The sequence below is a fragment of the Caloenas nicobarica genome, chromosome 23 (assembly GCF_036013445.1).
Source record: "Caloenas nicobarica isolate bCalNic1 chromosome 23, bCalNic1.hap1, whole genome shotgun sequence".
NCBI lineage: Eukaryota > Metazoa > Chordata > Aves > Columbiformes > Columbidae > Caloenas > Caloenas nicobarica.
Window position 1 is genome coordinate 5,586,846 of NC_088267.1, and position 21,566 is coordinate 5,608,411.

General features: G+C 48.1%; 1 protein-coding gene across 1 annotated transcript in view; it reads left to right on the plus strand.

Moving 5' to 3' along the window:
* Nucleotides 1–21,566, plus strand: part of MAN1C1 (mannosidase alpha class 1C member 1) — a 60,983-nt gene that overhangs the window by 37,134 nt on the left and 2,283 nt on the right. Inside the window, exons 4-11 of the mRNA XM_065650478.1 lie at nt 4,713–4,828; nt 6,969–7,049; nt 9,006–9,100; nt 13,219–13,342; nt 15,322–15,415; nt 18,889–19,004; nt 19,181–19,400; nt 20,768–20,940. Coding sequence (XP_065506550.1) covers nt 4,713–4,828; nt 6,969–7,049; nt 9,006–9,100; nt 13,219–13,342; nt 15,322–15,415; nt 18,889–19,004; nt 19,181–19,400; nt 20,768–20,940 — 1,019 coding nt within the window. The remainder of the gene's footprint in view (nt 1–4,712; nt 4,829–6,968; nt 7,050–9,005; nt 9,101–13,218; nt 13,343–15,321; nt 15,416–18,888; nt 19,005–19,180; nt 19,401–20,767; nt 20,941–21,566) is intronic.

A 21,566-nucleotide genomic window follows, 5' to 3' on the forward strand; every position in this document is an offset into this window, starting at 1 on the left:
GTAAATAATATAAAGGATGAGTGTCAGGAGGATGGAGCCAGGCTCTTCTGGGTGACAACCAGTGACAGGACAAGGGGCAATGGGTGCAAACTGGAACACAGGAGGTTCTACTTAAAGATGAGAGGAAACTTGTTCCCGGTGAGGGTGCCAGAGCCTGGCCCAGGCTGCTCAGGGAGGTTGTGGAGTCTCCTTCTCTGCAGACATTGCAACCCGCCTGGACACCTTCCTGTGTAACCTCATCTGGGTGTTCCTGCTCCGGCGGGGGATTGGACTGGATGGGCTTTCGAGGGCCCTTCCAATCCCTGACATGCTGGGATTCTGTGCACGTGGCTTTATGGAACACCTAAGCTAGTGGCGGCGGGGACGAGTCAGGGATGGGAGAAGCGGATGAGCCTTTCTATTCAGATCATCTACCCCAGCGCAGAACAAGCTGCTGCGGGCTTATCAGTGGCTTTGAGAGATGGTGCTGCCATTAATGCCCATGAAGGCCTTTCTGTATCCCTTGAATGCTCTTGTTCCCCCAGACCGGCATTCCAGCGCGTTCCCGCTGCGGCCGTGGGGCGCAGTGTGCGTACAATGCCATCTCCTCTGCGCGGAGCGCTCCGTTCAGCACCTTTCACAAGCATTATGTTAATTAACGTTAACGTTTGTCAGTGATTTCTGTGGCAGTGTTCACAAGGGTGGGTGGCAGCAGGAACAGAGCAGCCTTGTTGCCTACATGGATGTCTCCATTCTTCTCGTGCACAAAAGAGCAAATCCACTCACGGCTTGGGACGGGGTGGCACAGACCCTCCTTCAGCTCAAGAAGAGACAAACCTTTGTGTCGCTACCATGAGCGGCTGCTCTCTGCAGATGAAACTCCAGGCAGAGACCTTGTCGCTTGCTGTCACAAGAGCTGTGTGAAGTCCTTCAGTTAGAAACGCCCCTGGCCAAGTGTCCCTGTGTTCTGCCTGAGGTCCCAGTTCTTCCCACTGCTCCCAGTTGGAGGGTTCCTCTTTCCCATTCGGAATGGCCATGGGCGCTCACTGGGCAGCGCAGGAGCTGGTGTGGAGCCCAGAGCTGTGGCCAACAGACACACTTTCCCTTTTGGCCCTCAGCAAAGTGACTGACCCTCTCCCCATCACAAAGTGACCGTCCCTCTCCCCATCACAAAGTGACCGTCCCTCTCCCAGGCGGGTCTGTCTCCCCTCCAGGCCGGTTTGCAGCAGGATCCAGGGCGGCTTTTCACAGCAGATGGGGCCTCAGGCTTGTGGAGACATGTGGAAACTTAGACACTGAGTCTTGCTTAAAAGTCATTGTTTCCATTTTTGGTGCGAGAAGAAGGGTTTCTTTTGAGGGTTTCTAGGTTTGTACTTCAAACCTCCCTCAGCAAGAGTACAATGAGGCTGAAACCCGTAATTAAGAGAGGGGAGTGTCAGCAAGAGTCACAAGTGACAGAGTAGGTTTTGATTCCCTTTCCTTTTGAAGCCGCTTCCCCTTTGATTAAATCCCTCACATTAGAATGTGTAGCTCTGGAAAGGTGATTATTTTTCCACATGTCTCAAAATAAGCAGCATGTCAAGCAGATACCACCACCTTTCTAAATGGGTGCATATACATTGCAATAAACATTCTAGGATATGTATAGCTCCATCTTTTGACAGCCGAGTATAATCAGAGCCATTGGAGGTTGTGTCAGGAGCTGTGTCGTGGTCTCATGAAGCAGAAGATGGTCCTGGAGCGCAGAAGTAACGCGGCAGCGTGCACAGCGAGGTGAGGGTCCTTCTGAGATGTCCCCTCTGTCCTGCCAAGTGACAGACACACAGCAGTGACGTCCTGACGCCTGCTTTGCTCTGCAGGGTTGTGCAGGGGAAGGAGTTTCTTTTTTTATCGTTCTCCTGAGACGGCTGGAGCTGACACGGTAGCTCCTGGTGTCACGATGGGCTTTGTTAGCTGCCGCAAAAGTGTCAGCCGTGCGTTTTGCAATTGCTTCAAAGCGGGCGCAGAAGAAAGGCAACATCGACGAGACCCTTGTACAAAACACACAGCCTGCGGTTCGTCAGATGCACAGTGTTTAGGGGAATATTTAAAACAAATGTTTAAAATGACACGAAGACGAAGCAGCAGGGAAGCAAGGTTTGCCCTCCACTTTGTCAAACACGGGGAGAGAAGCAAAGCAACTCCGAGCTGCGCTTCAGCGAGGATCCGAGTGTGTTCCTAATCCCTGATGCAATTCATGTATTTAAAGGCCTGACTTGCTAAAAACATCAAAGGCTCTATAAATTCAAGCACTATTTTTCACTTCAATTAATCATCCCAGAAAATTGTAACTTTATTGTCTCTTTGTCTCTGTTTAGTATGAGCGAATCCAACTTTTCTCATTGTCTCTCTGCAGATTGGGAAAGGCTTTGTGGAATATATCATCAAATTAAATGGAGCCTGTTAGTGTTACTCTCGGAATATCACAGTAATGGGCTGTGCCTCAGGCAGCATTGCCCTTCCTTCTCTTTTTAACATGTTTTGCCTGCGTCCGTGTTGCACTGAGCTGGTGTGTCTCTCCTTGCTAATAGGAAAGTGTATAAAAATCGCATAATCATTAATATTGAAGAATCATTAAGGCTGATAAAAGCAGCTCTGACTGCGATGATGTTGTTTTCCATGGTCACTGCTTTTGGAAAATGTGCCATCCAAGCATCAGCTTGGTTGTTTTTTAGAACCCACCAGTTGATCTAGTGGCTGTTTGACTCCATCTATTGCACTCTCGGAGATAGCTCCCGTTAGATGAGCATTTCACAAGCCTGCGGGAATAAATGGATTTCTAGAGGTTGTCTCTGCTGCCTTCATCCTTTTTCCACAGCCCCTGTTTCTGATGCAGACAGCATCTGAGAGCCAGCAATCTGTAGCTGAGCGGTAAAGTCTTGGTTGGGTTTTTATTAAAGCAATGATGTGCTGACTGGCTGAAAAGTGTCAAAACTGCAATCTTGTAACATCAACAAAATAAGGCAGGATGCCTTTCTTACGGGAGAGGAATGCTGAAAGCATCAATGAGCCCTGTGGGAAATCGGTGGATCTGAGCACTTCTCGGAGGAAAAGGTACCGTGTACATCAGACACGGTCGTGCTTTTTTTTTCCTTAATAAGAAAAGACCAAAGTCTTAAGGTTCACGACATGTGTCTCACCTTTGCCTTCCCCCCGCTCTGCAGCAGTTCCTCGACAGTCCATCCAGCTGCGTTTTCCTCTCTTAAGCAAAACTAGAACTGAAGTAGCACTGGGGGTATTGCAGAAGTGCCAAGCCGATCTGAGCATGCAATGAAAGGCTGGGAAAGCCGGGGGAATTTGGGGCAGTGTTTTAAAGTCTGCTAGCGAGAAAAAGGAACCGACCTGAGCCCAATAGCAACGTCTGGGGAAAACCCCTGGGCTTGGGCAGCCTGTGTGAGTCTTTGTGGTTACACTGGAAAGGGAGATAATCAGGCCAGAGCCGGCACCAGCAGTTTCTCCTGCAGAAACAAAACCTGAAACTCATCCAAGCGTCTTTGCTGCCAGAGCCTGCGAGAGGTTTGACCATCAGGTGGGAAAGTGGAGTTCGGGGGTACGGAGGCGGCTTCACGGCACATCCACAGGGTGGTGACTGGTGGGGATTCCAGACTGGAGCCCTCCACGTGAGGATTTGTGTTTGGCGAGTTACCCAGGAAAGTGACGGCCTTTGGAATTCAAGCACAAAGAGCTTTGAGGCACAATGTGCTTCAAACCCTTTGCTTTCCCGCATTAGGAACGTTCTTAGGGACCCCTGAGAGAAATCAAACTCCAGCACTGAGGTGTTCCAAACCCAGGGTCATTAACATCTCTAGTTTCATTTAATCTCAACTGCTACAAGATTGTCTGTCTATACACCCTCTATAGTTTTCTTGGCCATGTCATTTCTCTCATTGGAAGTTCTCCTATAGTCCATTTGTGTAAGACAACACTTGGGATGCAATTTTTTGACATGGATGACACGGTTGGTCCAAGTACGTGGTTGGCATTTGCTTCATCAGCTGGAGAATGGTGATCATGCTCATGGGGACGGCTCTGCCAGCCAAAGGAAGGGAGGTGTCCCCAGAGTCACCCACTCTGTTCAGGATTCATCGAGATGACTTTCTGGTCTCTCTGCTGTCAGATGAAATTGTGTTTTGTGTACATGCCGGTAGTGGGAAACTCTGGGTCATGGCGTGTGCAAAAGTACTTTGTGCCCCGAACAGCAAACACAAAATCAGGACAGAACGATCAAAGTCCTGTCTTGGATGCTCTTGCACAATAAAAATACAATTCTCTTCCCTCACTGAGAAGAGGGTTATGTTTGTAACTAAGTTAGAAAGAGGCTGAATTTAGGTTTACAGCTGGACAAAGGTTGGGGATGGAGTTGCCTAACCACTTTGGCCCACACAAGAGCTGGAACACAAGGCCAAGGCTTGTAGTCATGGCTGATGGCTTAAAGTGTGGACCCTGAGCTGCTCCTTGTGAGTGTTTTTTTCAGAAGTGTGAGGTGTTTGAAAATTGGGCCTCTCCAAAGCAATCCATCTTGGGTAGCAGAGCTCGCTGCTCCTGTTAGACCTCAGCCATGGCCAGTCTGGATCCCGTCCACGCATCCCCAGTGCTGGCACTGGAAGCTGTTTCCTACCCCAGCTCCTGCAGATCCATTTAGAGCTAAATTCTGCATGACCGGGGCTTCATCACGCTGTTTGTTTGCAATGCAGGAGGCCTTCGAGGAGCTACGGTGGTGGACGCCTTAGATACTCTTTACATCATGGAACTCGAGGAGGAATTCCAAGAAGCAAAGAAGTGGGTGGAGAAGAGCTTTGACTTGAATGTGGTGAGTCAGTTACTGGGAATGTCTGTCTGTGTCACAGAAACGCTGCGTGTTTGGCCAGTTCTGATCACAATCCTCTCTAAGAATCATTTTGGGAGGGGTACTATGAAGTTTGTGGGGGAAGAAACCACTCAGCTCAGTGGTTTTCTTTTTAAAGGCCAAACTACTGTGATGATTTAGCCCGTCTTCTGTCTGTACACGGCACAGGGTTCCAGTCAGGGGCTGGCAGAACTGACTGAAAATGAGACTCAGTGCTTAATGTTTGTTGTGTTTTGGTCTGGGTTATGAAAGCATCTGCAATTATTAGATACTCCAAGGAAGTTCTGTTCATCAAAGAACAAGTTCTGTTTCACCAGTTAAATATCTGCCTGTGATGAGACAAGTTTTCTTTTTCCATGCTATAGATTCAGATTGAAAACACTGATCTCTTTGGGCTCTTTGTTGGTTTGTCACTGCTGGGACTTGCACAGCGGCAGCACATCGCGAGCCTGGCTTTGGAAGGAAGGGCGTTACATCTCAAAAATGGCCAGAGACGCTTGCTCTCCGTGGCCCCTGAAGCTTTCCTGGCCACCTCTTAGAGCTGGGATCAGCCTTGCTGGGGCTCTGGTCCCACACGCGCCTGGCGGTGCTGGCAGATGAAGGATGCGGGTCCCTTATCTCACTTTGTGGCCGGGGCCTCTTGCCACAGCTCTGACTATCGATCTCCAAGCCAGCTCTTGTATTTCTCGTGGGAGAGCTGATGGGATAGCATCAGTGACATACAACGAATGTCAAAACCAGAGTGCAGGGCAAACTTTTTATTTTTTTAATGCCAGCCTAGTTGACTGTTGTGAAAAATGGTTCTCCCCGTGGGAACAGTGCGTGCAGCTGCCTTTATAGAAAAGCATCATTTGGGAGGGCACGACTGGCATTCATATATTCATGAAAGGAAGTCCACATCTGATAAATTTGGTGAGTGCTCTCAGTACGTTACTGAATCGATAAACAAGGGACAAAATCAACTGGGAGATAATTTATCTGGATTTCATAAAAGCTTTTAATCTTGGCCTGCAGAATAGATTGATCTGCAAAGACAAGAATGAATGGTATGGATTGATCGGTGGAGTCAGAAAGCACAGCAGAGGGAGAGGAGGAGGGAAATTAATTAGAAATTGGCTCTGTACAAGGAACTCTGATAGTCCAGAAAAGCGAGGCAGCAACTCCAGGGCCCACCAGCTCTGTTTGGAACGGATGCCGTGATCTGTGTCACACAATTTCAGTCGTCATCTCCAGAAAGCACTTGCTCCGCTTTGTAACCTGCAGATATTTGGAAAGGATGGGCTGGTGCAGAGGGTCAGGTGCCCGTTTGCTTTGCCCTCCTCACTGGAAACGCTGTGTTGGAGGAAGATCTTGCTGGGTTTTGGCTTCATGCATTTGCGTGAACCATTGATCATGCAGATTCAATGGCCAAGCAGCGCGTATTTTTTAAAGACAAGGCAATCGTTTTGACATTTGCCGATCATCAGCTGAGCAGGTAGAGCCAAACTTGTTCCAGGTGAGTGGGTTGTGGAGCGATTCGGTGACCCGTGTCCGTCTGTGTCTGCTGGTGGGCACAAGGACATCGCGCCGTTTGTCTCTCCATAAACCTGCCCTTGACATCACCCCACAGACCGGTCCCCTCCGAGCCTGCAGACCAGGGTGAGTCCTCAAATGACAGAAAATACCTACTGAATGCAATAAGTGCATTACATCTATCTAATGCAGCACCCTCTTCACAAGAAAATGGAGAAAGTCATTTTTCCATGTGTCTGTACAGTTATCTCTTTAAATAAAACATTTCAAGGGGCAATTTTTTCCCCTAAACTAACTCAGAGCTTTTGCAGGGCATAACTCAAGGCAGGGTTGGATGGATGGACAATACATCTGCCCTGGCTGATTTACATATTGTCAGCTGGTGATAAATGCGCAGTTTGGTGTTTTCCTTCCCTTCAGGCTCCACCTGTCACTGTAGAGCGAATAAAGTGCTGTGAGATCTTTGCCGAAAAGCTGCGTTGCGCTGTGGGTGAGGACGGGGAGGCTCAAGTATCTGCCTGCAGTCTGTTCCCCGTAACTGCCATTTGTGCGTGCAGACTTTGCAGTCAAGTGTATCCTTATGTATTTTCAGAACGGAGAAGCATCCTTGTTTGAGGTGAACATCCGCTATGTTGGAGGACTGTTGGCCGCCTACTACTTAACCGGAGAAGAGGTTTGTTTCAGCAGCTCTGCATGTCTCACAGTCACCAATAATGAACTGAAAGGGTTCTCCAGCAGCTTTTCTCTGAGCATCAGATAATCCCTCCGTAACAACAGGCTAAACCTATCGTTTTTATGAATATCGAAATGCCACTAATGTTCTTTTAATTAAGTCTCGCATAATTACCTTGCACATACCAAGCACGGCTCATTTGCAAAGATCTTTTCTCCTGTGGGCAATTCAGCAAGACGTGTTTTTGGTCGGACACATTGCTCCCCGGTGAAATGCCATTTGCAGTGATCTTTGTCTTTGTACTTGTTCCTGTGTATTCTAAACATGAGCAATGTTTCATCCAACATCATTCCAGACTCTGCCTCGGACTAAGAAGGGCACCTGGTTAGTGGCAAGTGCTCCAAACTCGAGCTGGCCGGTCTCTGGAGCGGTAGTTCAGTCCTGGCTGAAGCAGGAGGCTCTCGCTTCCACTTTTCTTCTTTCTCTCCAGCCCAGCACAGCCCAGGGCTTAATGCCATAATCTGTTTGATAATGCGACTGGACTGGAATTTTACAGCTGGCTGTAGAGATGAAGAGATTATTCCTCTGCCCTGGGAGTCTTAGGTGAGCGGAAACTCTGATTTAAGGGGGAGTTTTGTGAGCGAAGGAACTGGAAGCTCGGCTCTCAGGCTGTCCCCTGCCTGTGGCCGGGTGCTGTCTGCCGCAATAGGACGGGATGGCTCAGCGCCGCGTAGCGGCACCGTTAACCGTGGAGTCACAGGAGCAGCTCTGTCACTTCAGTTGCATTTTAAATGAGTTCCAGGAATGACTTCTCTCTGTGATTTCCCTTCAGGGAAAACTCTCAAAGACTCAATACCCCGACTCAGGGCCTGGCTCAGTCACAACTTCAACGGGCTTCAGATTGACAGAGCAAAAAGAAACCAGGTTAAACCATAAAACTCCAGCAGTGACCTCTTGAAGTGCAGTCAGCAGCAATGCTCAGCAACCAGGGCAGTGCCTGTCACATACCCAGTCAGTGTCACCAGCCTGAAAGGCAAAAATCAAGTCCCTGTCTCTTGCTTTCCCTTCTGAACCAAACCCCTGGCTCCTCATGAGTGGATCAAAGGTCTGCAAAGCCCACAGGAGAGCTCAGATTTCCTCTGTGCTGTATTTTTAGAGCAATAAATTCCTGCTTTCTGAGAACTACTGTGAGAGCTTGGGCTGGTATAGAGGGGCTAGAGGTAAAAGGCTTGTGCTTTATCTCCTAAGTCACTTACAAGCTTCCCTTGATCAGGACTAATCTCTGGAGCAAAGATTAACGTTTGTATCAGTTTGTCCCGAAATAATTGTGTATGGTGGCTTTGTGCTGCGAGCCACCGCAAGCTATCGTTTGATTTGAAAGCCCAAAACTCAGGCATTACAAATGGAAAAGGAGCAGTTTAGCCACGAAACCACGAATCCTTCCTGGAAAAGAGCTGCAAGTAAAAAATTGTTGGAAATCATGTTTTTTTCGCAACAGATGACACAAACTGGACAGACCCATGTTGTGAATCTAACAATGCTTCACCCTAGAAAGATTGCTTTTGGTTTTAATTCAGACATTTCACCTCCCTGCATCCTTGCCACCCTGGGGAAAGGGAAGGATTTGTCCCCAAAGAGTGCACTTTGGATCAGTTCAGATGACAGAAATGTCCTGCTGAGGTATTTGGGGTGTTCTGAGCTCTGGCTGCTCTCATCCAGGTAGAGGGTTTGGTGCATTCAGACAGATCCCAAAGTTCAGCATGACTTTTGGTTCAGATCTGTTGCACAGTGGAACAAGGGCAGCAGCTTACCCGAAATGGCAGATTCTTACAGTGCAGCACTTGTAGTTTTCTATAATGGTGTGTTGGATTTGAAAAGTGGATTTGAAAGAAACCACTGTGACTAGTATTCACAAGCAGTCCATTAAATATTTATCCTCTCCTCTTCTTTTAACAGGTGTTCAAGAGTAAAGCTCTGGAACTTGGAGAGAAACTTTTGCCAGCTTTCAACACCCCCACTGGCATCCCACGTGGCGTCATAAATCTGAGCAGGCAAGACACCCGTCCTTACAAGCATGTCATTTTATTACTGAGTGTTTGTAAAAGACCAGGACTCAAGCAGCAACAGCAGCAGTTCCTCAGAGGTGCCCCCTCTAGTGCAGATTCTTCGAGGTCATTTGTTTTGCCAACTCAAAAACCAAGAGGTGCCTTGGCAGAGATCGCAGGTGACTCAAGTTAAACCCAGCTGTGTTGTATTAATTTTTGGCCTATCCACAGTTTCTTCCTCTACCTTTTGGCAGGGCTCCCTGCTGCAATACTCTCATTTTCTTTGAAAGGTTATTTGTAGTCTGCACGTATCATGCGGTGCTCTCTGTATTTTTGCAGCGCGCCCAACTAGATGTGTGTGAATTTATCCAGGTTCCACGTTTGGAAAAAATGAGAAAAGGAACCGGATGGGACTGGCTGATGGTTTTGCTGTTAGAAAGGGGGAATACACAGATCCTCTGGTTTTCTCCCTGCACGCAGCACTCAGCCACGTGTGTATCCTTCAGTTAGAGCCGCGACATTTTGGGTCAGGTAGGTGCTGTTCTCAGGCTGGAAGGGAGCTCTGAGGCAGCCAGGTTAAAGAACTGGCTGCAGGTCTCTCAGTGAACGGAAGCAAAGCTGGAGGCTGGGCTCCCAGTCTCTGATTCTCGCTACTAGACCGTGTTCCCTGCCAGTAATGGCTCCTTGGCTCATTTTGATGCCTACAAACAAATCCCCCAGGGTAAAAGCTGTGTGGCGGCTGAAACAGAGATAGCAGGAAATGTGGGTTAACAAAAGCCTTTCATCCTCACCTCTTGCAAAACTCAGAGCAGCAGCCGTGAAAATCATTATTCACCTCTCAACCCAGATCTCCTGTTTGGTTTGCGTCTCTGTGAAGTGCAAGACTTTCGCATGTTTGGCTCACGCTGATCCATTGCTCAAATATCACTGTCACCCTTCAGTTGTCTTACCTGCGTGTGATCCCAGTGAAGATTTGAGCCACCACCACGACTTTAATTGTCTCTTTTTACAGAAGAGACCTTCTGTTTCCTCTGCGGCTGAGGAAGACTCGGCGCAGACTAACCTTTCACAGAAATGCCAAACCCTCCCCTGCCCTTTGTGAGACAATTGAAACAGACTGTGTCTGCCCAGACATTCCCAAAATGTTTTGCTGATGACCTTGACTAAGAGCAAAGAAAATCAAAATAACACGAAGCCCACAATTCAGAACCTGTATTACTGGCTCGAGCTCTGGCTTCAGGGCCATGAAGCTGCTGTGAGGGCTCGGAGTATCAATTGATTTAGGAGCAAGGATGAAGTGAGCTAAACCTGAAGTCTGACTACCGCAGCAACTTGATGAACGGCCAAAGGCTGTAAACCCAAAGGGGAAGGGAGTTATTTGGTGTGGAAGTAGAGGCAGAGTGAGGTGATGCTGTGAGAGCACGCTGACCCAAATGTCGGGGCCAAAGCAAAGCCCAGAAGAGTTTTGCAAGAAGGAATTCTCTCCAGTTCTACTTTTGCGAGCGTGTGCTAATTCCAGAGAGACCTCATGTCTGGAAAGGAAAGTCTTGCAGCGTGTGTAGGCTTTTGCTGGTGGTAGCTTGGGAGGGTGGGTTAAGAGTGCCATTCAGAAATTTGAGTCAGTTCTGCGTATCCATTTTTGAGGCCACCGATACAAAGGCACCCACCCTCCAGCTCTTCCCACAGCCAACCAGCTTTCTCTCTTCCTATCGCCTCACACCACCTTTTCCTGCATCCCCTCCCGCTGCTGCATGTCCCTGTCCCCTTCTGTTTCCACACAGGCACAGTATCACATCTTGCCCAGGCTTGTTTTCCGTCCTGCTGGTCCAGCTGCCGTGTCTGCCAGCTCCTGGAGCACATCGTCTTCTCAGGCTGCTGCTCTCTGCTCTCTGCCTGCGTGTTGCATTGTGATTTCTCTCCCAGCACCTCCTGGTCCAGGTCCCTGGCCCTGCTCTCCTTCACGTCTGCCCTAAGCCCTCTGCACCTCCACGTTCATCCGTATCATCCCCGCCTGTCTCTTGACTTCATATTGTTTTGCTGCTTTGGATCTGTGTGAGAGAAGGAGACGATAAAGCCATTTTAAGCCCATGCATGCACTCAGCGATGTTTAATGAAAGTCACACTTATCTGGGGGGATAAAGAGAGCTGAGGGCATTTTCTTTTGTCTTGAAGACGGAGGTCCTTTAAACGGTAGTTTCCTCTGAGATGTTATAAAACAGAGAAGCTATGAAGACCTAGTTTGCCCAGTCCAGAACACTGAAAAAATGTTTTCCTGCAGGGGGTCAGTGCAGGCTGCTCTTTAACCCGGGGACACATTGCAGATATACTCGTTTCCTCCAGACCACCTCTCCTGGAGTGTTGCTGTGGTTTGTGACCAGGGTTCCCTCACAGGCCGTGCCTGGCTTCATGTTTGGGGTGGATGTTCCCGGGAAGGGTCGTGTTGGCCGCTGTGACCCCACAAAGCCCCCGTCACAACAAACACGGCCCCATTTGGTCGCTTCGGAGCGCTCCTCATTTGAACGAGCTCAGGAGGCAGTTTCTGTTTGTGAGATCGTATTTGTTACAGGGTCCCTTCAGTGCAGTAAATAAAGAAAAAGTAATTGACTCTTTATAGGTACGAGAACACCGTGGGATTGTTTAACGCGCTCATCCCCGAGCCGGCTGCTGCCAGGTTCTGCAGATACATCCGATGCGATGTTAACGCCGACATTAACCTGCTCAGACTGCAGGACCTGCCTGCCTGCACTGGGGGATTGCAGCCATAAACACTTGATGTTGCTGGGGTACCTGTTTTAGCTGCAAACAGCATTTTCAAATGAAAAGCCGGTGCTGCAGCCTCCTGACAGTTTGCAGGGAAGGCTGAAGTTTGGCAGTGACTGAGCAATTTGAAACAGCGTGAACATTTTGCTTATCTAATAGGTTTTTTTCGTCTGGAGGCGAAACAAACAGCTCTGGACCTGAAATGGTTTTCTGTGTATCACATGGAGGGGAAACTTTTCCCCCCCTCAGAAAGATCATTAGTTTTTAGCCTCCTGTAAACAACAAAACCCATTTTCTTGTACCAGCCAGGCTTGCAGGCGCCATCTAGTGCCACCCCCATCACTGGAAACCTGTTACCTCATCTGTATCAACCCCAAACCGCTTGCAAAGAGACGTAAAATCAAAGCCACGTCACTTCTGAGATGGTTCAGCCAAGTTCCCCCCTGGGCCAGCGCCTGCAGAGGCTGTTTTGGGACCAAGGCCTAAGGATATAGGACATTTTCACACCTGATTTTGGAGGGGCACGGAGCTGTAACCTAGCAGTGGGATACAAGGAGTTGGTCGAATGTGAAAGCAAATCCAGGGGTGAGGCTGTCAGTGCTTGTTGCCTTCCTGTGTCCTTTGGTGAGTTGCCTTTGAGGTTTAAGGGAGAAGCGATGCCCTCCTCATCCCCAGAATGAACTCCTCGCTTTGCTCCAGTGCTGATTTCTCTCTTGGTGTGGATTTGTCAGGGTGAGAGGAGACAAACAGAAACTGAGAAAGGATCCCAGTCCATCAAAAGTAGAGGGAGAGGCACCTTGTACCACTGGCTTCTTCACATGGTGTTTGCCACCTCTGTGTTTTTGACACAGAACATGAGTTTAGCACCAGCACGGTGTTTTCAGAGTCCAATTCGAGTGTGAGATCGTGTTGAAACAAGGTGCTTGGGGACTGTCTGGATTCTCCATAAAATAGCAGCCTTGTTGGACTTGGGGAACATTTGAGATGCAAGAGTTCAGTCCAGGCTACCTAGAGACACGTTTTTATCCCAGAATGTTTTGTGTGGGGCAGGTTGTCAGTGTCCTTCCCAAGTTTGCTTTAAGCTGATCTGTTTGGGAGGGAATACTCTCCCACAAAAGTTGCAGTTTCCCAGGATGTGTGTTTGCCTTGTCCTAAACAATTCTGCGTAAAACCATTGCTCCATCCCACTAGAACTGCTCCATGTGAGAGCCCTAAAAATCTCTATATAATGTGCTTTACATGGTCCATGCTGAGAGCAGGTGTGCACCACATGCACATAGCACAGGATCTGCACCGCGGTGGGGCGACCTGGGGCTTTGGCTTTGTTCTCCTGGCAATAAAAGTTCCCTTTTCTCTCCTTGCAGCGGCATGAGCTGGAGTTGGGGTTGGGCATCCGCCGGCAGCAGCATCTTAGCAGAATTTGGTACTTTGCACTTGGAATTCCTGCACCTCTCGGAGCTCTCTGGCAACCCAGTGTTTGCAGAAAAGGCAAGTACTCCCCAATGCCTTGTGGAATTGTAGCAAAAACTTCCTCAGACAAGGACACAGCCAAAATTAAACCATCTGTTGGATGCAGACTGCAAAGATAATTGTTAATTCTGATATCCTAATAGCAGTGCCTTGTACTTGCAGACCTTTTTACTCTAAACAGGCATTAAATGTTACACTCCAGCCAGCAACATTTCTGCTGAGGTTTCTCGTGTAGGAAAGGCCTGACAGTTGACATATTGGATTTCTTTTGTGTAACTCGTAACTGAAAATCTATTAATATTATACATTACCTTGAGCTTTTTTTTTCCACAAGTGATCTTGTAGCGCATGTGAGAGCGACTTAATAAATACGCTGTTGGATACCAGCAAAGTCATTGGCTTTCGCTGCACGGCCCTGAGGAACCAGCTTTGAGGGAGACAAATAGTTCCAGTTAGAATCCAAACTGCCCCCATGAGCCCAGAGGAAATGGGGCCTGTCCAGTGGGGTGAAAACAGACAGAGGTTCTGGCATTGCCAATAAACAGCTCAAAATGGGACTTTTCCAGGATATTTCCAGTGCAGGTCTGTCAGTTGTGAAACAAGAAGAGAATTTGGAGAAGAGACAGGAAGAAAGAGAAGGAAGAAGCTGGGAGAGCAAAATGGAGACTGGGATGGGGTGTTTGGGAAGCAATAAGGTGGGGTGAGCAGGAGGAATGTCACAGAGAGAGGAGCAGGAGGGAAGAGAAACCCAGGAAACTGTAGGGGAGATAGAGACTGATGATTTGAAATAAAGGAGACAAGCTGAAGATTCCTGAGGACAGTGATAATAACTAATTGCTCAGAGGAAAGTGGGAGCTGAGAAAAGACCAGTAAAGGCAACAGATATGGAAAGAAAATGCCTGGGAAGGAAATGGAGGAGGTGGGGGCAGAGGCAAGCACTGAAAACACCAGGGCAAGAAGACGCACCGTAAAAAACTAGACCTGCATCAATGTTCCGAGTTCGAACTGTGGCATTTTGAGCCAGGGTCAAGTCTCTGTCCCCAGCCTAAGATGTTTTTGCCTCCTAAGATCATAGAGGGCTAAGGGCAGAACCTCCCACTGCCTGGTGTATGCACAGAACACGTATCACGTTCATCCCAACGCCCTCTGAGAGAGAAAATGCAGGATGATGTGGGCTCAAACAGCCCATCCTGCGGGAAATTACTTCAGAGGAACAGATCAACTCATTAACTTGCAGCTTGGGACTTGTATGATTTTAGCAGGAATAAAGTCCATCTGTGTCTTTTATTCAAACATGTCATTAATACGCCACGCTACTAAACTTCAGTAAATATTATGCAGCCTGACGACTTACTTGGAAGCACCGACTTAAGTCTGGAGCCAGCTTTTGGCGTACAAATTGTCTAATTTTATAAAAGGTTTAGAGTATATTAGCTGCTCTGTAGCTTACAATAGAATATTTATTCTGCATAGCATTTAACTTTGTCCCTATGGGAAAGGCCTATGGACTTAATGGGGGTGAAACCAAGGGAGGTTTTGGAGAATAGGAATGGCTGTTGTGGCTTATTAAAGGAGCTGCCTGTTGTTGAAATTAAAGGCTCCAATTCATCATGTTAAGTGGTGAATTTAAGTGCTGTGTGAGTCACTCATCCCTGCCACTCCTTTCCCTTTGGATCATGGAAAAAATCACCCTCCGCTTCTCATACATTCCCACCCAGATCCCAAATCCTCAGGATTGCTTCTGGGCCGCTGTAAGTGAGCGGCTGCCACTGCCTGCTGAACTGGGGCCTTGCAGGGTTTTCAGAATCATTTCTAAAACCTCACAGAGCTGGGTAAGGATTGTGCTGAGGAGTCCAGTTGATTCTCAGCATTCCAGGCTGCTGTGCTCGTTCAGCCAGGGATCAGCACTGACCAATTACACATTCTCAGCAACAGTGCAAAACCATCGGCTTTTTCAGCAGCGAAGTAACGTCGTTCTTGTCTCTCATCTCTCCTAGGTGATGAACATCCGCAAAGTCCTGAACAGAGTTGAGAAGCCGCAGGGCCTTTATCCCAACTTTCTGAGCCCGGTGACAGGGAACTGGGTGCAGCGTAGGTATCGCTCTTTGTTCACAGTCCTGCCTGGAGCGTTCCAACCTTTCCATTATTCTTTAGGAAGCAATAGCAACTGTCAGAGCAGCAAGCCAAGGAAAATGTCTTGTCAGGCAGCCTGTTATACATGTGATTAGATAATGCAACCCCATTTGTAAGATGCAATATAGTAATTGTACACTTATTCCATCAGTCTTGTTTCCAGCTGAGTGTTTCACCTTCAGAGAGAATTAGGGGCCTCTCTTGCACAGGGGAGGATGATGGTACATGGTTCATCACACAGATATTAGAAATCAGCACATCTCTTTGAGACCTCATCCTGCAGTCACCACATAGCCCGCAGACCTGCTCGGGAGTTGCACGTGAAGGCTGCAAGCAGGAGCATGGTGAGATTTACTGCTGAGCGTGCTGCAGCAAGTAAGGAACCGCCTGGAGCAGCCTCAGATCCACCGAGGATCCAGGGATCCCTTCTCTTGTGTGCTTTTGTGTACCCATCACCATGTGTATTGCAGTTTTGTGCAGGAAGGGTGAGACAATTACAAGTTCCTTTCTCTTGTTGGGAACCCAGCACTGATGACATGGGCACTAAATAGATACTGCTCTGCCATGAAAGAGGAGCAATAACCAGGAAAGGGCTTGAAAAGAGCAATATTAGAAGCAGTGTACCCAGAGACAGATTATTTACTCTCCTGCTTTACACACACAGCCCCTTCCTTACCAAGAGAAGAGACTGTACCCCTGGTTTTGTGCCCCCAAAGGGGGCACTTGCCCTTGGTAGGAACATGAGAGGCTCCTTCTGCAGCTGTGCCCCGGATCTCTGACCTCACCTTTCCGCTCTGTTAAGGATTTGCTTGTTATGGCAAGGGGGGGCTCCTGCATTTCGTGTTTCTCTGTCAAAGGAAAGAAAAGTCTCGTTTTGCAGAAGCTGTTTTTAACCTGTCAGTGGATTGCACTTACATTATTCAAGCAGTTTTCTTTTGAGTCATTGCATTACCTGGTGTCCCCAGGTCTCGTTGCACTGTTTGCCCTGCTAGATTGCTCCAGACCTTTCTAATTACCGCGTTAATAGCTCTGATTGTAACTGACAGGCAGGTGCTTGGCTGCCCTTATCTGTGACAGTGAGAGCTCTAGCTGGGAGCAATCCCCAACCTTTAACAGCTACATCAGCACCTCTCACGGTAACTAACTTGGCTTGGCAGGTGTCCTGGGTGGTCACAGCTGTCCTGTTAAACCAGACTTGTCCTTTGGTGCCATGAGGAAAGAAAATAGGCTTCCATGTTTGTCCCATTAATTGATCTTCAAAGTTATCCAATCTCTTTGTAAGCAGTTCAGCTTCCCCTCCACATTTGTCTCTGCAGAGCTGTTGCAATATGTTCCACTTGAAAAATTAATCTCCCATCCCCTACCGCACCCCTGAGATGCCATTTTCTTTACATTATTCCCAGCTGGCGGCCACGCTGCACATTTTACCAGACACAAGCAGTAATTCTGCCTCTTCATTGGTGCTGAGAGGAGAAGTGAGTGTCTGTTGCCGTAACCGATCTTTAGGAAACTGAAGAGCTGTGCTCTTAATTCAGATGGTTAAAATACTCAGCTTGATACTCAGTAGTCATCTCTTCTGCCACTAATTTAATTCTATTTATGTCTGCAAATTTTACTTCATTGTACTGACCTGCTCCCGCCCCTTGCTGACATATGGAGGGCTCTGTTGCTGGTTCTTGGAGCTTGTTAAAGTAGCCTCTGATTACTTGTTCTGGGATAGGCTGATTTGTGCAGAAGGACTAGAGATCACCTCTCTCCTTGACTTTCATGCCATGAGGGCAACTCACGGCACAGGCCGTTTGTGGCAGTTGCTCATAATTGTGGTTTAAATCCATATTCCAGTGCGGGAAACGGCTGATCAGCCTCTTCCACCTCCCCAGTGCTGCTGGTGAGAAGGAGCCAAGGACCGACGGCAGGAGATGTTCCCTCTGCCTGCCAGGCTCTCATTTTCTCTCTTGTCATTAAAAGCTCTTTGTGGGAAGCTGTTTTTCTTGGAATTGCTGTGATTTTCTTAAAAGGTGTATCTTTGACCCGGCTGAATGAGCAGATCTTCTAAAGGGAAAGGCAGTGCCGTACCTCCTCTGAGTGCGGTTTTTTTACCTTTAGAAAATTAAAGCGCGGTCCCCTGCTGAAATAAGAGATTTGTTTATGCAAAGTGCCTAGGAGGCAAGTGCTGGCAAAGCTGATGCCATATGGAAAGCAATTATGTACCAGAGCTCCTGCTTTGGTGATTTTATGAATGACACACTTAGGATCACAGAGCTTCTCTTTAAAGACAGGCTGTACAGACACTGTTTGCAAATAGTCTGTCCTCTTTTTTTTTTTTTTTTCTGAATTCATGCGTATAATCTCATTGTTTTGCTATGGATTATTCATGGATCATTGGACACACTGTATCACGGATATTTACTCTTCGGGTCAGGAAAATGGATGGCCGTTGATCTCTTCTGTTGGTAGGATTTAGCATTTAGAATAAGCCTCAGGATTTTATGTATGTACAGTGAAAGGGAAAACAAAAATTTGAACAGCTAACTCCAAACCCCCTGACATATCTGCTTACATTTAAAATGAGGACGCGTGCAGACACCGAGGTGGCCACTGTTAATTAACAGAGATGGTTCAGTCATGGTAGGTAATTTGTCTTGCTCTTCTAAAACACGGAGTACTTGGTTTCTTTAAAGAGCGAATGCTGCTTTTCCCCCCGTGGTATAGTTAAAAGATATAAATCCATCCAGCAGTTCCCTCCAGGCAGAAACCTGCAGCTGTCATGCCCATTTCACAGTGCAATTCTTCAGCATCCTCCTTTCCAGTAAGGTCGTAGCATTGTGTACTCTGAACAGATAGCCTTGAAAATCCGATTTCTGCAGAAGAAAATATTCAGTGCACATCCTTGTACCTGACTTTATCATTTTAAGACGCCAACAACCCCAGCCTTCCCCAGGGCACAAAGTCCCACCATGAGCCAGGAATACAAATGGCAGGACCGAGAGGTCGCTCCAGCAGCCCCTTGCTGGCAATTCTGTGCAATCCACCGTGTTCTCCCTTCCCCGAGACAGGGAGGCAGCACCCACAGGCTTCGTCTAGGTAAAGATCTATCAATACCTGCTTCTGGTTTGTGAGGCCAGGATTTGTGATGATTGCTTCATAAACAGGAAGCATCTTCAAGTTGCAGTGTAAATAACTCCTGCAAAATAAGAGCTCGGAATAGTTTTGGTAAGGGATACTAATGCTTTGGAAAATGACAGAACGTTTTTCTTCTGATTGCACTTTCCGCCTTTCTTCCATTTTGAAAAAGAAATGCTGCAAGCTCTCCCCAGGAAACTAGAGAGGGAGAGGAGAGAACAAGGGCATTAAATAGGACATTGTTGTTTGCTCTTTGTAAAGCAACTATGTCATGAACCTGAAGTTCTTTTCTGGCTTTCCCACTACAGACCATGTCTCCATTGGGGGGCTTGGGGACAGCTTTTATGAATATCTCATCAAATCGTGGCTGATGTCAGACAAGAAAGACTCTGAAGCTAAAAAGATGTACGACGATGCACTAGAGGTAAGGAGCAGGTTACTGCTCTGTATTTTTTATGGGAAACATGTTCATCGGAATGTTTCAGGCAAAAATGTCTTTGGGATTCCTTGGCATTCACTCGTGTGCACTAAGATACTTAGCAAGTAAGTTGTACTTACTGCCCACTAAGTATCTCGAAACCCTGGTTTTCATCCCTTCAGGCGATAGAAAAGCATTTGGTCAAAAAGTCAGCTGGAGGATTGACCTACATTGCGGAATGGAGGGCTGGCTTCTTGGACCACAAAATGGGCCACTTGGCTTGTTTCTCCGGGGGCATGATCGCTCTGGGAGCTGAGCACGCCAGGGAAGAGAGGAAGCAACGTTACATGGATCTGGCTGCAGAAATAACGAACACTTGTCACGAGTCTTACGAACGCTCAGGTAGACCTGGGGGGGATTAGAAGGGGGTGGTCAGTAGGTCACAGAGGTTCTCCTGCCCCTCTGCTCTGCCCTGGTGAGGCTGCATCTGGAATATTGTGTCCAGTTCTGGGCCCCTCAGTTCCAGAAGGACAGGGAACTGCTGGAGAGAGTCCAGCGCAGCCACGAAGGTGCTGAAGGCAGTGGAGCATCTCCCGTGTGAGGAAAGGCTGAGGAGCTGGGGCTCTGGAGCTGGAGAAGAGGAGACTGAGGGGTGACTCATTCATGGGGATCAATATGGAAAGGGGGAGTGTCAGGAGGATGGAGCCAGGCTCTTCTGGGTGACAACCATGATAGGACAAGGGGCAATGGGTGCAAACTGGACCACAGGAGGTTCCACTTGAATATGAGAAGAAACTTGTTCCCAGTGAAGGTGCCAGAGCCTGGCCCAGGCTGCCCAGGGAGGTTGTGGAGTCTCCTTCTCTGCAGACATTCCAACCCGCCTGGACACCTTCCTGTGTAACCTCATCTGGGTGTTCCTGCTCCGGCAGGGGGATTGGACTGGATGAGCTTTCGAGGACCCTTCCAATCCCTGACATTCTGTGAAACCTGTGGGCTGCCTAGAAAATGTTAGTATGGGGTAGCCCACAGCCGTGGGAGACTCGGCTTTTGCATGGCAGAGGTTTGTGGCAGGTATTTTGTGCTTCAGCAGCATCTGCATCCCTGTGCATGAGAACCCTTCCCCATCATCCTGAGGTCTCCTTTCCAAAGAGGCTGCTAGTGGAGCAGAAGGAAAGGCAGAAAACACAATTGCAGGTCCCAGGTACCGCTTCTTGCAGCCTCCCTGCCACAGTGCCGGCGAAATGGCTCAGTCGGGTGGACTGATAGTTGTGGAACAAGCCCCCTGCCTGGGAGCAGTGTATCGGGATCTCTGCGATGGCAGAGTCAGCTGGATCGTCCTGTGAATTTCCCTGACACTTTAGGACAGGATCTGCCTCTCTGTTCTTTCTCATCTGGGTTCTGAGTTTGTCTTCAGTGACAAACTGCTCGCAGTGCAATTCCTAGGAGCAAACACCAGCACAAGTGCTAGGACATGGGGGAGATTTGTTCCTGCCCTCTCTGCGCTCAAATCTGCTCCAAGTCTGTGTTTTGTCAGTTGTATCCACCCTCAGAAACACTTTATCCCCACCTAGATAGTACCCAGAGGTACCACACCGTGGGCACAGCTCCGTGGAGCTGCCCCAATCTTGACACCAGCTGTGAGGTTGATCTGATCCCGATCTGCTCATCTGACCTCACGCAAGCCTTAGTTAAATATTTGCAGCCTGAGCAGCAGAAAAATACCTGGCTCGTCTCTTTACTTACTTTCTTCTCAAACTCATTTTGTCTAGATACCAAACTTGGCCCCGAAGCCTTTCGGTTTGATGCTGGAACTGAAGCCATGGCAACCAGACTCAGCGAGCGCTACTACATCCTACGCCCAGAAGTGGTAGAAAGCTACATGTACATGTGGCGGCTGACACACGATCCCAAGTACAGGCAGTGGGGCTGGGAGGTTGTGAAGGTATGGCTGGAAAACTCGCAGTTATAACTCTTACAGGCTATCGGATTCTTAGAATAATCTTTCCTTCAGTCAGTAAAAAGAGCAGAAATTATCTAAATTGTGCTAGACGCTAAGACACATTAGCAATGAGACAGGAATACACAAAATAGCTCAGTTTAGTGTGGCCTGTCTGTTGATCATTGTGAATGTTTTCTTGTCCCTTTTGGGCTACACTAAAATCAATCGGTCAATCAAAAGAGGAGAGGTTTGTGGAGAGGAGTGTTGCGGACAGTGAAACCTGCTGCTCACGGAACAGCCCTCTGCAAAAAGGAGTCAGCCTTCTGTTTGAAATATCTGGACTGCCCAGAACCACCAATTTGTATTTGGCCAGGGCAAATCAGCAAACCTGCCTTTGCCCTTTGGCTTCTTCCCACAAACACCTCCCAGCCACAAAGTCCCTCAGCTCTTTTGAGCTCCTGCGGTCGCCCGTTGGCTGCTGCCCTCTCAGTGTCACACCTGTCATTTGCCTCCTGCCCTGGAAAAGAGGCTCTGCAAGCAGCTAGAGATGCCGCTTGAGATCTGGTTTTGCTGTGTGTGCAACGTCAAGGCCAATTAATCAACTAACTTAGGCGGTTTGTGCTTCTCGT